The sequence below is a fragment of the Prunus persica genome, chromosome G4, assembly GCF_000346465.2.
Source record: "Prunus persica cultivar Lovell chromosome G4, Prunus_persica_NCBIv2, whole genome shotgun sequence".
In the NCBI taxonomy this organism is placed as follows: domain Eukaryota; kingdom Viridiplantae; phylum Streptophyta; class Magnoliopsida; order Rosales; family Rosaceae; genus Prunus; species Prunus persica.
In genome coordinates this window covers 4,441,176-4,457,901 of record NC_034012.1, presented here as the reverse complement: position 1 = coordinate 4,457,901, position 16,726 = coordinate 4,441,176, and the positions used below count along the sequence as shown (strand labels likewise).

Below are 16,726 nucleotides of genomic sequence, written 5' to 3'. Positions count from 1 at the left end.
GAGATACCCTTCATATTCAGTTTAAAACACAGCATTTTTTTTCAGATGATTGTTTTTTTTTTTTTAATATTTCAGGTCATAATCAGAAGAGCATGAATTTACTTAAAGTTGAAAACCCCTTGCTTCTACCAAGGATGTTCTAATTTCAGTCATGGGCCAGATTTGGCTTCCAATGATCCTATTTGCTTACAGTGAACAATTAAATTTGAATTTAATGGTCTATGTGGCAATTCGATACTTAATAAAATTTAAACTTCCTTGAATGTCAAATATTATTTTATTTTATTATGTTAAAAAAAAAAATAAATGGAGCTTATATTACCAAAAATAAATAAATAAAATAAAATAAAAACTTGAAAAGATGAGTAATAGTGGAGCCTTGGCTGAAAAAAATATTTAACTAATATTTAACATCAAGGAATACCAATTTGACATTGCCCTTCCAGCCTTGCCATTCTATAAGCATGCGCCATAGGCTGCTAATTTAGGTCTCAACAATTTTACATCACTTTCTACAATTGAATTTCGGATTCTAATTCAGATTGAAAAATGTTCCGCTGCCTCCTTGTCAGATGAAATAGATATAAAGGTACACACCACGTCACAGTACAAAAGGAAGTAAAGCTAAACTATATAATTTTGAACAGAAGGAACAACATTTCATCTGACTTATCAACTCAATGTAGTCAAAATTGGGAGATGCACAAGTGTATGATTGTCAAAATTGGGAGCTAAAAATTATCTGTATCATCTGATGAAAGCTTAAGGGGATGAATTGCAATTCCATTCCGAGCAGATGAGATGTGTCCCCACCTTCCTAGTCGAGGTTCCTGTTGCAAAGGTAATTCACAATGTTAGAAGCTGACATTGTTTTCATGAAGGGAACAATATGGATAGATATGGAAACACAACTCAAGAAAATGGACGCAGGATTAGAAACCTAGTGATGAAAATAGTAAAAGCCTATAAACCCCCACCCCCGCCCTTCCCAGGAAAAATTAAGAAAAACATTTTAAGCCCTTCCAAGGTTTGCTGCTATATTTATATTTCAAACTTTCATATGCACTTTCAAAGTTCAATCTTATAGTTGAGCAATCCTTTCAGTCAAAGAAAATGAAAGGAATAAGAGAAGGAAAAAGGCAAGATTATATAGGAAGATTAGGAAGAAGAAGAAAAAAGAAAAGAGAGGTCACCTTCCCAACTCCTGCAACTAGAAATCCTCCAGATTTTGCAAAAGCTAAAGAATTCACAAATCCAACCTGCACGGCACAAGAATATTAAGAGTAGAAAAAAGCTTGTTAACTTTTGTTTTACAAGACACAAACAAGGTTTTGTAGTCATTGCTTTGGCATACCAAAGGGAGGTCGTGTAAGGGCTTCATGGCTCTGCTTTCACTTTCAACAGCCCATAAACGAACAGAGCCATTACCAGCTCCTGATGCAGCAAGGTCACTGCCTCTGCAAACAGTGACTGAACTGATCCAAGAATATGTTGATGAACAATGATAACTTTGAGAAGTGTGGTCACCATTTTCTGTGCAGCAGAATTCAATACCATCCCATTAGAACACAAGTCAACCAGAAACCCAAGGCAGGTTAAAAACATGTGTAACAAGATTACATGATAACTGGACGCTTTAATCTACCTTTCCCAAAGTACAATTTTTTATGCTAATTCAAATGTGCAAAGAGAGATGGATAAACCAGCTAAACAGCAAATCAATATTTTCACTGACTGGGAAGAAAAGTGTACACAGAGTAAACTTGAAGCCAGCAAAAATTATTATTTAAATTTACCTATGTGACCATTCGGAATTCTATCACCATCCTTCTGTTCAACATTTTTGCGTGCAGCCAAAAAAGGATGAGCATTCTTAACTATGCAAACAGGCTTCTTTCGCAGCATGCTCCAAAGCTCAACACTTCCATCATCAGAGCCAGATAAGAAGTCATCATTGCTAATAAAACAACAGCATTCCAAAGAAGATGCAGGGGCACGGAATACTAAACGTGACGCCTCTGGAACCTATTAAGGGAATAGATAATGGTGTCAAGAACATGGAAAGCAAATCGAGTCTAACTACACCACATGGTTTAAAAACACCAAAGTAACATAGAACATACTACTGAAAAAAAAGACACTATCCAAGCAATCCATCCTAAAAAGGTTGCAAAAGTGTACCCCAATATCAACGGGATCCAAAGGAAACTAGAGGTTCCTATGATGGTTGGTCTTTCAAGAAATGGGACCATTGGGGAAAGAATAATCAGAAATAGTAGCTTCTGTCCACGTGATTTCATTTGAACTAAGTTTCATTTGCAACCATTACCCAAAACACATAAATATATACTTCTTACCTTAAATAACTGCATGCTTCGATCGTGTCCAACAGACAAAACCCGTTCTTTTCGTAGGCAATCAATACTTAATACTTCTCCTTGGTGACCAAATAATGTATCTATGTAAGCTCTCCCTTCAACGTTCCATATCTTAACTGTTCGATCATATGAACCAGAAAAAAGTTCTGATGCCCCTTGCCTGAAAGTTAAACATGAAACGGGGCCTCTATGACCTGGAAAAGCCTGTTAAAAAACACAAATGCTGATTAAGAATAGAACTCAAGAACTCATTGTTTCCAGATTCACAAATGTTGCTTCTAATAGAATTTGAAGGGAGAAGATGGAGAGTGGGTATGTGCATGATAAAATCAGAAAATCACATGTTTTACCGTAAAGACTTAAGTTGAGAAACAATATTTCCTGAGGCCTGCCATTTTAGTATTTTCTTTAAGATATTTTCTAAACTATAAATCAGAAAATCAGACATAAAACCTAATCCGTGTCTTTAACTTGGAAATGCATCCCAACAGATCGACAGATAACTCAGCTTACAGAGAACGCTGCTTTGCCAAAAGAAAAGCATGTACTTCTGTTGGATCAAGCAAAAAACATACTTCTCTTGTTGTTTAAAGAAAATAAAAACAAAATAGGTCACATGATTTGCAGGTAGGCCCTTGCCAGTACAATAGAGATTTTACTGTTAGTGAATTGTCCTTACAGTATGAGAGGTCACCTGCATTCCTCTAACCTGATCAATTTAAGTGCTTTTATTAAACTAAAACCTCCTAACCAATTCATATATGTTCATATATTATTCTATTCCACAACTAACAAAGTAACTGACCAATCATATCTACCTGAATATGCTCTCGTGTACGAGTATCCCACAAATGAATATGGCGATCTAAGCCTCCACTTGCCAAATACCGACCATCAGAGCTAACTGCTAGAGCTAACACATGTTTACTATGCTTTGTGGCTCGACCCTGTGGATCCTTAACCCCATGAGACTTTAATACTTCATTACGGGGCCATAGATACTTTTCACTTTTCCCACTATCTACATCCCAATGAAGAATGGTGCCATCCTTAGAAGCTGAGAAGCCCTTGAAGTCATCCTCGGACAGAGCCACAGCAGTAACAGATTGTCGATGCTTCACTGAGATCCGAAATTCATCAGTAGATTCAGGCTTTTGAACCCTGAAATGAGAGGATTAAGCATGATAATTAGAAACATGCTACCACAAATTAAAATATGAAACAATCCGTTAGAGAGCATACACTTCTCCAGTTATGGAGCAAAATCCAGTTGCTCCATTCTACGTTTAAAATAATAAAAAAAAAAAAAAAAAAAACTTCCCAAGATTATCATCAAGCTTAAGGTGTCAGAGCTTAAGCAAGAATGCTGATGATAGCATCTGATCAAAGTAGCATTAAACCCAAAGGGGAGTTTATAAAGTTCACAACTTTGAATCTGAATACCGATCAAATGCCACTATAAATTGGTCGGGTTCCAAAACAATAACACCACCTACAATCTAATAAAAAAACAAAATACAAGAACGAAATTGATTACCTAGAAGCAATGGCACGGCGAACTCGGCCACTGTCCTCGAGCTGCTGCTGCTGCAAAATCTTGGCAACAAGCGAGTCTCTCTCGCCTTCCTTCTCACCTTCTTCATCACTCTCATCCTCCTCATCTTCCTTCTCCCTCCTTGCTAATCCTCGAACCTTCTCCAAGTACTCTTGCGCTATCCTCTTCCTCTTCTCATCTGCAGTTTCTTCTATAGCCTCAGCCTCCTCAGCTTCCTCTCCACCGCCCTCCCCATCCGACCCAACGACGCCATAGTCGTCGTCTGAATCGCTCTCTATCTCATCACGGTCGATTTTTCGGCGTTTCTTCGATTCAGTGCTAAAAAACGAGTCTTCATTGAGAGAGTAAGTCTTGCTCTTTTTGGCTCCCTTAGGTCCCTTGGGAGCTGAGCCTCCTTTTTTCTTGTTCTTCATGGTTGGAATGTACGGAATGTGAGGCAAATGCTGCTACTTCAGTTGCTAGGGTTTTACTTTTGGAGGGTTTAAGGTTTAAGCGGCGAAGAAGACGGTGAGGAGCTTTTAGTGTTACAATTTCGGGTCATGGGTTGCAAATACCCATTTTAACCCGGATTTGATTGATTTGAACTTTGTTGTTGCAAGCCCATCAAATAGCTGTTCCTATTTTCTGGGCTCCAATGTTTAGTGACTTGGGCTTCTACATTTTCTGAATTTCCAAAATTACCCTTGACTGCTGCCTAGCTTAACCAAATAATTTGATGGCAATTAACGTCTTTCCAAATGTTGGCAGTCAATCACAACATCAATTCACTTGTCCATTTTCATGATCTAAAGGTTGAATTATGCTATCAACTAGCTATAAGTTTAGTGATATTTCTATTCTCAATGTTGACTGGAATTGAAAGAATAACACCAAGGAAGAAAAGTGAAACGTGGAAAATATAACTGGACTAGAGTTTGATTTAAAAACGGCATTTATAATCCAAAAGAAATAGATTAGACTAATTTAGAGTAGGTTTTTCGCGATTTTCTTTTTAATAGTTTAGACTATTACTTGCATAAAAAACGACATTTATATTCATCATGCAGCACTATCGATACAAATCCTCTCTGTATATTGAATAACATGATGTGCAATTAGTTCTGAATTTCCACAACCCATTCATCCCCTTTTACAGGATACAGTTACAAAAATATCACAGAATGTTGCAGCATATTGGAAATTTTAAACAAAATGGGAAGAGAATGTTGGAGTTCTAAGTTCCCCTCAGCACCTAAAAGAATCCAAATATTGAGGATCGATTGTTTGATCTATTAAAGGGGAAAATAGGTTCCCTCGTTAGTGGCATCACTAAAACTGCCGAACTAGCAGCATCTGCTAGTGCTCTGAGGTAACATCTCCTTCTGAGCCTCTCCCTTTCTTCTTTCCCTCTCCATGCCTTGACCGCCTCGGTGCCTCATCCTCACTTTCACTATCATCATTTCTAGAGTTGTTACCAGCACCGTACTGATCTTCCCGGTAAGCCTTTGATGCTTGCTGATAACGTGCCTCATCATCTGGTCCACCAGCTAAACCTGGAATCTCTTGACCCTTCCCCTGGCCTGAGCCAGCACTATATCTCTCATTTCGATCATTGGAAGGTCCCCTTGGATCTCTCTTCTGCATCCTGTTAGTGTTTTGAGATGATGGTGGTGGAAACATTGGAGACATACCAGTTGGCCGACCAGGCCGGCCTGGATTTGCACCTCCAACCCCCATACCTCCCATAAATGGTGCACGTCCAGGACCCATCATCATCCCATAACCACCAGGTGGAAATCCAGGTTGTTGTGGTCGCCCACGAAACATCATGCCAGGCGTGGGCCCTGTAAAATCACCAGAAAACCTGGGACCATATGGATTGAAACCACGAGGGCCCACACCAAAAGGATTTGGCATACCAAATCCGTCAGGTGCAGGTCCATAGGGCATTGCATCAGCACCCATCATTCCTGGGGGAAAACCCTGCATCCCAGGCATAGGTCTACCACCTCTTGCTAGTGGCATGTGAGGGGGCCACATGATTCCTCCTCTGCCTCTTCCTCTGCCCTCATTTCCTACCCCTGGAACTGGACCAAAGCTCTCTTCCTCATCGTCACTTTCTTCCTCTTCCTCCTCTTCATTGTCCTCAAATGGGACAATGTCTGGGTTCTCACCACCATTCTCCGGATTGACTCCCTTTGCTTTTTCTTCTTCGCGTTTTGACTCTGCCGCAATCGAAACTGCCTGTACACAGGAAATGGTATACAACATTCAGTTTCATCAAGTTGTGGACACTGTATATTTTTTTTTTAAGAAAGGAGACTTAATAGTCCAAAACAATTTTTGTGCTGCCCCCATGCACTACAGTAAAATTGACTCTTACTAAACTGATAAACACACTGTAAATATTTCTGTTTCTAAACCCTGAAACATACCATAAGTTCACTATCTGGCTCAAGATAAAGCAAGGAAGCCAACTGCTCACCGATGGAGGGCTCTAGCTCTTGACAATCTCTACTTATCTGCAATTGTACAAGCATGACAATAAGCTCAAAAGCTAATTTTATTTGTCTTAAGATACGTCTACAGAAAGTAGTATCACATCAGCCAGCATACATGTTCAGAATAATAATGATTTCAAGTAAAAAAGCATGGTGAAACAGCTAAGAAAACTTGGGCATGTTTAGAAATTATTAAAATAGCGTCCTATCAGACAGTTTCATTTAAGCTCTATATGATGCATCAACACTTGTATTTTTGTAGCACCTAGCCCAGGCATGGTCCCATAACATAATCTGTGTCATTGGGCAGGGATTCTATGGTATGGTTCAAGTAATGCAAACTAATTTGTTCATAACACACACACAAACCACAAAGAGACATACAAAAGTATGTCCATACATGTATACATATAGATTCTTGCATTGTAATTTATTCACACACCCTGAGTTTAAGAATCATTCCTTTCAGGCTATATCTTATGACTGAGGTGCTGCTGTGATTTAGCCTATTTTTATTTACGGTTTTACTCCAATATGTGATGTTTTGTTGTTATTAGTTTTAGCTTAGTACTCAAGACTGTTCAGTGGACTCCTAGTCCTGTATTGTAACTTTCATCTAATCAAAAATATTATGTCTTTTATAAAATTAAAATAAAAAACTACTCATACACCCGTCAGGTATTCAACTTGTGGACTCTCCCTCCAGAAAATACTACTACAGGGGAAAAGGTGTAATTTTGCCCAAAAGGCCTTGGCATGCATGATCAGTAACACATTACCACCCACACACAGAGAGGTTCTGAAGATCGTCTTTCAAAGTTTTAAGTCATAGTCCAATAACCATCACAGTTATTAACAATACTAGGATGGTGAGGTGAAAGCAAAACCAAATTTCAGGAAAAGAAAAAAACAATAGTAAGATCATGTTTTCGGCTGATTGAATCATGGATTAGCATGACAAACCTGCAGCCTACTGATACATGCTGAAAATCCTGACAGAAATAATAATTGGGTGACTTCACAATCAATCAAGACAGAACATACAAAAACTAACAGAGTTTACATGAGTGGATCTATAGTTTTAAAGCTCCAGATTGTACCTTTACTGGTAAGTTCTCATTGTAGGGGTTCCTCAAATGACGAGTTTTGTGAAAGGACAGTTCACATAGCTGTATAAGAAAAACTGCAATTAGTCATGACATCTTATCATTTTACTGTTTATTAAATTTAAACTTCAGCTGTTCTATTCTATAAGCTTCTCCTAGTTTCCAGATGGAGTAGTGGTCCCAACTGAACCTTGGCTCAGGTGACGCACAGGAGAGGGTTAGGTTCAAATCTTATGAATTCAAATGCTAAAAGCTCCAAATAATTTTAAGCCGAATACAAGTACAGCCAACTCGAATCTTGATTCTAACCAACAATAGGAAGAAATAGAAACAAAAATAGTAACTATTAAGATACAAGGCCTCAAACAAATGAAAAAAAGATATTGTCGATTATAACCAAATGGGCTCACGTAATCAAAGTATACTATTAATGTGATGCACTAATAATTTATTTTGATACTGGTCCCCAAACAAATATCTTGAAATATTAATGTAAATTTTCTAGCCTGCGACAATAAGCTCAACAAGGAGATGAGAAACAGAGCCATACTCATCACCATGACCCAATCCATAAGAGTAACCACAACAATAATAGTAACACATAGACTTGATACTGAGAACTACAAACTTTGTGGGATCCGGTAGTTGCCATCATTTGCAGAAGAAAAAAATAATCAGAAAGGGGATGCAAATTCTAGATCAACACATAGAAAGTTGCCATAAAAAGTTCAACAAAATAATACCTTTAACCATTTGACAGAGAAATTTCTCCCATAATGCGCAGATCCATGTGCATATTTCCAGTTCCCTCCACTAACAGACCCACCAATTCTGGACATCATCTTTGCACAACCCTAACAAAGCATAGGTGATTTTAATTCTAACACCTCCAGTAGATTAAAACCATGGATTTGAAATAACTTGATAGAACAACAAAATAGTAAGCTACGAGAAACACACTGGAATTTAATTTGCAATCCTACCTGGAAATGTCGAGTCCGGTTGACTGAAAAAATTAAAATCACATTTTCAGCAGAGTCAAAAGCTTCATTAAGTTTGGACTCATTGCTCCTTTGAGTTGCCCACACTCCTTGTTGTACAGATAATTCCAAATTTTCACGGTTGCAACTTTTAACAATAAAATACCTAAGGTTTGATGTTCGAAATAAATAAGTACATTCAATCTTATAAAAACAGGTGCACTAATTAAACATGGATAGAGGAACAGTCTATAGATATTCTATCACCTTGGAAGAATCATATGACTACTGAGTATTGTCTACTACAGAATAAAATTTCATGGAAAAGATGATAATTATAGTAGGGCATAAGGAAATTTCCAAGTAGCAGTTTGCCCATGCACTTTTTTATAAAAATCTTTGAGCCTATTCAGCCATCTTATGGCATAACTCCAAAAGCCAAAACTGAGTGTGAAATTTATGTGTAGCAAAAAATAATTTCAGCTGTTTCTTATTACATCTATAGCACCCACAAAAGCAAGTCTTGCTATACATTTTCCTTCTTCTGAGTGGAGTGGAAGAATAGAACAATAGAAGAGTAGATCACTCATCTTTCAAAACAAAATATAATTAGCTCAAGAGCTTAATGGGAGATAGCAACCTCCAGTGTACAAATCATAAAGAGAAGTAAACTACATACTGAAAAAGCAAAACCCATACATCACATGGTCAAATACAACTTGTACAGAGTAATTATTTATAAAATTAACTAATGTGGGTTTAAAGAAAGCTAGTTACAGCTGATAACAGTGGGCAGAACTCTCTTGGGAAAGTATTGATGAAACAATTTATCTTTTATAAAATGCCCATAAAGAATACAGAAACTGATTTACACATCTAATAAAAAACCTTGGGACTCTGAACACACCTAGATATTCCTTGAGGCAAAGGCGCACTTCTATTTGCCTGATTGGCTAGGCCATTGGGTAGATTTTGTGTCTGCGTGTGGCCAACCTGTTGTTGGGTTTGTTGAACCTGTTGCTGCTGGTGGACATTAGCAGACTCTCCTGTTGAAGGTTTTCCCACCACACCTTGATAGACGGAATTGGGGCCTTGTGCAGACTGATACTTATCGGCTTGTTGGGGAAAGCCAGCATTCCGTTGTTGATAAAATTTATTTGAGGTGTTGTAATTATAAGAATTCAAATGCTGAATCTTCTGAAGGACTTCTTCCACAGGAGGTGGAGGTCCAGGCAGCTTTGCATGTCTATACCGGCAATCAGGACCATTTGGACAAAACCCCAACTTGTACCTGCAATGACAAAATCCTTCCATTAAAACATACACCCTTGATTCACACATTGATGGTTTCTTCACACTGGAACTAGACTTTCAAATAATACGGAGGAGAAACAACAACTATAGATAATTTTCTTCCTTCAACCCTCCTCTTATGCACCTTGAATCTACCAAATCAGAGGGTCCAAAATACCAATAACAACAATTTGTAACGCAATTGACCTCATCCGAATCACAATAAAGCACACAATTCTATTCAAGTATATTCAATCCTACCCATTAATCTCCAGATTAGAATCACCAAATTAAAACCATAAAATTCAACCAAATTAAAAAACAGAGAGATGAACGCGGAAATGGGCATAAAGGAACAAACACATACATATTACACTCTTTAATGTCCTCGTTGGTGTGCTTGTACACGCAATCCTGCTCCCTGCACTCGCCGTACAACCTGAAGAAGCGACACACAGGCATACGTGACTTGTCGTATTGATGGAGGAACCCACAGGCCTCGCCCTTCATGCAAAGGCTACGCAGCCAGTGACGGCACACCGTTTGGCGGTAGCTCCGCCCACCCGACCGGTTCGGATTCGGGTGGTTGGGTTGTGGCGCCGCAGCGGCAGGGTTGGTGTCCACCGCCGCAACGCCCGAGTCGGACTGCATCAGAGAATTAGATGGTGGACCCGGGTTTGTGGGGCCCGCGGCTGCGGTGGCGTCGAGGCCTCCCTCGAAGTCGAAGTTGATGTCTCCGTCTGAGTCTTCCATTTGGTGAACTTTGTGTGTAGATTTGGGGTTTGGAGTTTGGGAATTGGGGGTTTGTTTATGTCATTAGGGTTTTACACAGAGAGATGTGAAACGTGCGTTTTGAGATTTGGTTGACTAAAGAAGGAACAAGGAAGGAAGTGAATGAGGGGAGCTGAAAGAGGTGCCTCTCACAGTCGACGAGACACAGCAACAAACAAAGGGCGCGAACACGAAGACGCGCAGAGAAAGGGTTTGGGCGGTCGGTTCTGGTCGGGTGAGAATTTTTGGCGGGTCTCCGGGTTTAGGTTCTCAATTGTCTTTAGGCCATTTAGCGAAAGAAGGAACTAGCAGCCTGGCCCAACCAAACAGAAGTTAGGTGGGCTGGCGATTGAAGTTACGGTGTTTTTTGTTCTTTGTGTTTTTTTTGTTTTTTGTGTTATAAAATCAAAGGGATTGAGGAGAGAATTTGGAAAACAGAGGATTGTTGTTCTCTCTGTGTTTTTCTCTTCATTGAATGTGTATTGAGTTAGGGAAGGGGGAAGCCTTTTATAGGCATTCTGGGGGCATTTTGGGGACTCCATTTTTACAACACTCCCCCTTGGAGACCACAAATGATACAGAATATGTCTCGTTAAAAACCTTGTCAGTAAAAACCCAGTGGGACAAAAACTGGTCAAAGGAAAAAAGAGTACATAATCATGTGTAACATAAAATTCTATGTATATTGATGCGCTTGCGACACTGCCTCGTTAAAACCTTGCCAGGAAAAACCCAGTGGGATAAAAACCCGGACGAAGGAAAAAGAGTACGGTGTTTGAAGATCTTTATTGATGGTGCGCTCCCCCCTGATGCTTGGCAAAATATCTTTAAGTCATACTGTTGATCAGCTTTCTGAATATTGTAGTTGACACTGCTTCTGTGAGTCAATCTTGAGCGATACTGCCTCGTTAAAACCTTACCAGGAAAAACTCAGTGGGATAAAAACCTGGATGAAGGAAAAAGAGTACAGTGTATGAAGGTCTTTATTAAAACCATGCTCTCCCTGATGAATATCTCCCCCTGAAAAATTTAGGACTAGCTTTTGTCCAGTAAGCGACCATAAAATTTTTCATAGTATACCCTAAACCCTTGAGCGACACTGCCTCGTTAAAACCTTACCAGGAAAAACCCAGTGGGATAAAAACCTGGATGAAGGAAAAAGAGTACAGTGTGGAGCTGAGCTCTATCTGGTCTAGTATACTTTCGGAAAAACATTTAAGGACCAACGGATAAGACTCTCTTAGTATAAGCAAGAATCTCGTTGGTATAATGCTCGATCGAGACAAATATTTCGTGAATTCTGCAGAGGCTTTAATGTGTTGCAATCACATTATAATCAATGTACTCACTGAGGTAATTTATGCATATTAATATTGAGTACAAACTTTGTGCTTCAAGCACATGTCCTTTAGGGACTTGCTTTATGCAATGTCAATCCTCTCAACGGATTTTGTCTAAGAAGGGATTAAACTTTATGACACATTATATAGCTTTAACCCAGCTATTTATACATCTTTAGGGAATTGCTTCTGGCGATATGCTCTGTGCATTTAATAACCCTTAAAGATAATATGTTGGTCTCCGTAATTGTGTAATAAGGGGGGGCACAATTGAATCTGTAAATATGGAGAAAACCCAACATTCCTTGTTTCTGCCAGAAACAGTGTGTCATACAAAGTAGGTATATTCCCTTTTATTCCGAACACCCAAGTATAAATTCAGTATTAACAAATTTTGGGGTTCGTATTGTGGGTTTGTTCTTTCACGTTCATTCTCATTTATAATGGAATTACCTCGTTCCATTTTGGCCAATGATATTGTCGACATTTAATAATTGAACGTGGTTCCAATCAACACAGCCCATTAATGATTTGAATAGCTACTCCAAAACCAAAAATTGTCATTCATCAATTCATAATCTCACAATTCTCATGTGCATGCTCATGCATCAATTATAAGCATTCCTTTGCTTTTGGGTACCCAAGCCACTTCATGGGGCTTTTATTATGTGAGAATGTGAATTATAACCTCCAATGGAGCGTTATTTTACAGTAGGGCGTGGATAATCTCTATTTAGAGAGTTGGAACATTTAGAACCCATATATCTGTCATGCTGCAGGCATGCCACAGATTAATACATACATGTCAATTAATTTCTGGGACTTTAACCCATATAATTTGCTACGCATTAGGCGTGCATAATATCAATATTGACACGTCAAAGGATTGTCCTTTCGGGATTTCAATCCATATCATTTGCTACGCAACAGGCGTGCACCCATATATCTGTCGTGCTGCAGGCATGCCACAGATTAATACATACATGTCAATTAATTTCTGGGACTTTAACCCATATTATGGGACTTTAACCCATATAATTTGCTACGCATTAGGCGTGCATAATATCAATATTGACACGTCAAAGGATTGTCCTTTCGGGACTTCAATCCATATCATTTGCTACGCAACAGGCGTGCACCCATATTGATCACTGCTATACCCATATTCTGTTCTTATGGTACATTAATCTGTGCAGTGTATTATCAATGTATCCAACTTGCAATCTGTAAAATTTGCATTAATAATTCATGGATACATACAAGCCATTCTTTTGGAACGAACTTATCTTCCCATTTGGTTACCTTTCAAGATAAAATATCAAATAAGTATATAAGCAAAAAATAACACAAGTATTGCTTACATCCTTAGGTGGGAGAAACTTTTCTCAAGTATCATTCAAGCTCGTATCGGTTCAGTAAATATAATGTAGCGCTTGATGATCTAGTTATATCCTGCAAGAGCAAAATCACAACTCTTTTCTCTGTCAAAAACAAATAATCCTCAGAGAGTTACAAAAAGAGAAAAAATGCAAAAAATTGTGATATTGATTGCAAGAGAAGGTAAGCAATCAGGGAAGGAAGCTGGTGGGGGCAGACAACAAGCTCAGCAATCAAGGAAGGAAGCTGGTGAGAGCAAACAATAAGCTCTAATTTCTTCTAGTCTAGAAGAACTTCCGGAGATTAGAGCATAAGGTTGCCTTCACAGTTCCCTGATGTGGCGGAAACGTGATCAGGGATAGTCTCGCTTCCTGAATGGATGATCAGAGATAGTCTTGCTTCTCGGGCATGTTAAGTGCTCACTGATAAGAAAAACAATTAGATATCGCATCACTAGGTATGGAGAAAATTGGATGTCTTCTGCAAAGAAAATTTTGTTAGTAACACATTTATACACAAATACAATGAATAGGTAGAACCGGTGAATTTCAAATTAACCATAAGAAAATTGCGAGATTCTCAGAGTACTTTTGAAAAAGTAGCTCCGTGAAATCCGTAAAGCAAGATCGGCTTTTGACGAAAATAATACTTTGAAAACGCCGAAAGTGCCGACAGACAAACATTAATGGAGGCCACGTGAAGTTTTGGAATCTGGGGAAGAAAAAGATAATATGGGGATCTGAGATAATATTGGGATCCTGGAAACTGTAGCCATATTTCCTCCTATAGATATGGCCTTTGCAAAACTTGATTTGAGCAACTGCGTTTCAACTTGCTCCTTTCCTGTTATAATAATTGCGCACATTCTTAAAATTTGCACCTGTGGTTTTTACGTCTTTTCAAAATGACGGTTTGGAACCTTGTGCCTTATAAGTTCAAATAACCACATCGACTCTCTCAAATTTCATATTTCAACGTATGGGAGCCCGAAACTTTTGTCCTGGGCTAAACACAAACTCAGAATTTATTTGCCCTTTTCAAATGGACATGAAATATGAATTGAGTAAAAGCTACGATAATATCGTAATATAGTAGTGAAGAGCATTAACTACTATATACCCACAATCTCAAATTCGGGATTTCTCATAGATATATCAAAATGTGTGGGGAGCCTCAATTCGTCATTTGAGGTATATATTGATATTATCCATTTCACGGTGTATTCTTAACAACCGGAATTCACAAAATATATATTTCTTCCTTGAGGTGTCGATTATAACAGAATCGAACTTTATTAAATTCATCATTCTCTTATGCCAAAGAAATATGTGGCGTACCACAATTTGCAATAATACCTCAAGGGTTGTCCATTTAATTGTTGGAACTTCAGGTTCTCAACACTGTTAGATTTTAAACTTCAGGCCAAAATCACATATTCTCATGGTATGGACATTCAATCCCCTTAGATTTTGAACTTCGGGCCAAAATCATATATTCTCATGGTATGGACATTTTTACAATTTTCTGTACATATTTCTGGACTTCAAGCCCTTACATAATTGTCCATATTTTGAGGAACTTCTGGCATCTCATTTAATTGCTCATCCATGAGTTTAAGAAACTGCAGGTTCCCTTTTGAATGGTGATAGTTTACCCAAAATGGTAAATATTTATGCATACATCACTATTCATGTATACGGCACTATTCATGTGTACAGTACATTTGCCAGTACAGTTATCATCCATGTGTACGGCATTATGAACCAATACGGTACTGTTACATCATTAAGGAACCCCAGGTCCTTATTTACATGTCAGGGATCAAGGACCCTCAAGTCCGATCACATGTTTACAAATATAGTACCGAAGAGACTGCCAGCTCTCATTTTAACATCATCATCAAGGATCTTCAAGTCCTGATGTAATTGTATGATGATGGTCAAGGAACTTCTGGTCCTGATCTGCTTACTGTAAAAAAAAACTCATCATACAGCACATTTAGTCCATAAAATAAATGACTGGTAAATAAATTACTGGTATGGACGATAAACCCGCACCATACTTTAAATAAAAGGAAATATAAAGTATGAGGGTTAATTCCACATCATACTTTTAATAAAAGTAAATGCGCAGTAAAGTAAATTCATAAAGTATGAGGGTTAATTCCACATCATACTTTTAAGTAAGAGTAAATGTGCTTGTATGGGCACTAATTCTGCTCCATACTTTTAAATGAAAGTAAAGGCGTGGACGATAAACCCGCACCACCCTTTTAAATAAATATAAATGTGCGGTAAATTAAATTCATAAATTAAATTGCTTGCTGTATGGACGTTAATCCCGCACCATACCTTAAATAAAATTAAATGTGCGGTAAAGTAAATTGTGCTTGTATGGGTAATAATCCTACACCATACAGTAAATAAAATAAATGTGGGGTTAAAAACCACCACTGAATAAAATAAGAAAATGTTAGTATTAGTAACGGTCTCCCACTGATAATATGTTTAGTATTACCAAGGGTCCATTTTTGTTAATGGTTAGTAAAAGAAAAGCAGATAAATATAATACGAAATAATAGAGAAGATAAGGGAGCAGAAATCTTATCGCTTATGCCCTTGCTGAGTGATCCCTTTTTTTTTTCTTTTTTTTTAATAATTAATTAATTTATTATTTTTTCTTTTGGTGGGTTTGCTTTTCTTTATCGGTGGGTGCTGCTCATCATTCCGGTCTGTCAAAGTTGCCTCTGCTTTTACACTGTTTTATTCTCTGTCCTTGCCGACATTTTGTCTTTGCGGAATAGATTGATCCAGAGCTGCAAGCCTGTGTTGGGTCCTTCTCCTGCAGGCATTTCAGAATTAACTATTCCTCTGCCTGCTGTCATCCACTGCACATCTCCAGCCCAGATTGTACCCTTATGCCCTGCAAAGTCTTGGTGAGTGATGCCTCCCTGTAGCATGTAGGTGACAGTCTCAAAACCTCTGTAGTTGGCGGAGGTTCCTTTGACTTTGACGCAGGCGTAGGAAGCGAGCATGATGGCTGAGATGAGGAAGAGGATGCTGACGGGAAGTAGAAGATGAGGAAAGGTTCTTGTGGTTATGCATCCACACCGCTCATCCTGTCTCCACTGTCCCTCACCAAACCGATGAGCCCTGGTTCGCCAGAGAAGCTCTCCAGCTGGCTTCCTCAGCCATCTCACCGCTCTGTGTTTATTCTTATAATTTGGCCTTCAAAAAGAGCAGGAAGCTGAAAGAGCATGCCGACCTTGCGCCGGAGGTTGAGAACATCCAGGTCCCGAAGATCATGACCGTCCAAGAAGACAGTCCCAGATGGAGGCTCCCAGAGGCGGTTGAGAGCTCTGAGCAGCGTCGATTTGCCGCTGCCACTGGGGCCGATGACCCCAACGATCACGCCTTTTGGTATGTCCACGCTCAACCCATTGACTA

At 38.8% G+C, this 16,726-nt stretch overlaps 2 protein-coding genes across 2 annotated transcripts; both read right to left on the bottom strand.

Moving 5' to 3' along the window:
- LOC18780906 (U3 snoRNP-associated protein-like EMB2271) lies at nucleotides 21-4,427 on the bottom strand. Its single transcript, XM_007213858.2, has 7 exons — nucleotides 3,916-4,427; nucleotides 3,197-3,539; nucleotides 2,358-2,582; nucleotides 1,797-2,025; nucleotides 1,355-1,533; nucleotides 1,194-1,259; nucleotides 21-830 (listed from the first exon to the last, which is right to left on the bottom strand). Exons 1-7 carry the CDS (start codon nucleotides 4,344-4,346, stop codon nucleotides 732-734), a joined length of 1,572 nt encoding a protein of 523 aa, XP_007213920.1. The 5' UTR covers nucleotides 4,347-4,427; the 3' UTR covers nucleotides 21-731.
- On the bottom strand, nucleotides 4,983-11,096 carry LOC18779713 (30-kDa cleavage and polyadenylation specificity factor 30). The gene is made up of 7 exons (XM_007214113.2): nucleotides 10,160-11,096; nucleotides 9,407-9,790; nucleotides 8,503-8,665; nucleotides 8,263-8,373; nucleotides 7,514-7,582; nucleotides 6,348-6,434; nucleotides 4,983-6,156 (listed from the first exon to the last, which is right to left on the bottom strand). Exons 1-7 carry the CDS (start codon nucleotides 10,543-10,545, stop codon nucleotides 5,269-5,271), a joined length of 2,088 nt encoding a protein of 695 aa, XP_007214175.1. The 5' UTR covers nucleotides 10,546-11,096; the 3' UTR covers nucleotides 4,983-5,268.

Excerpts from the sequence above, each read along its gene's own strand:
- LOC18780906 (XM_007213858.2), bottom strand. The coding sequence starts at position 4,346 with ATGAAGAACAAGAAAAAAGGAGGCTCAGCTCCCAAGGGACCTAAGGGA. Across the intron at positions 2,026-2,357 it reads GAAGCATGCAGTTATTTAAG|GTTCCAGAGGCGTCACGTTT; the intron begins GTAAGAAGTATA and ends TTCCCTTAATAG. Across the intron at positions 1,260-1,354 it reads CCTTACACGACCTCCCTTTG|GTTGGATTTGTGAATTCTTT; the intron begins GTATGCCAAAGC and ends TGTGCCGTGCAG.
- LOC18779713 (XM_007214113.2), bottom strand. The coding sequence starts at position 10,545 with ATGGAAGACTCAGACGGAGACATCAACTTCGACTTCGAGGGAGGCCTC. Across the intron at positions 9,791-10,159 it reads GACATTAAAGAGTGTAATAT|GTACAAGTTGGGGTTTTGTC; the intron begins GTATGTGTTTGT and ends TTGTCATTGCAG. Across the intron at positions 6,435-7,513 it reads ATGAGAACTTACCAGTAAAG|ATAAGTAGAGATTGTCAAGA; the intron begins GTACAATCTGGA and ends GTACAATTGCAG.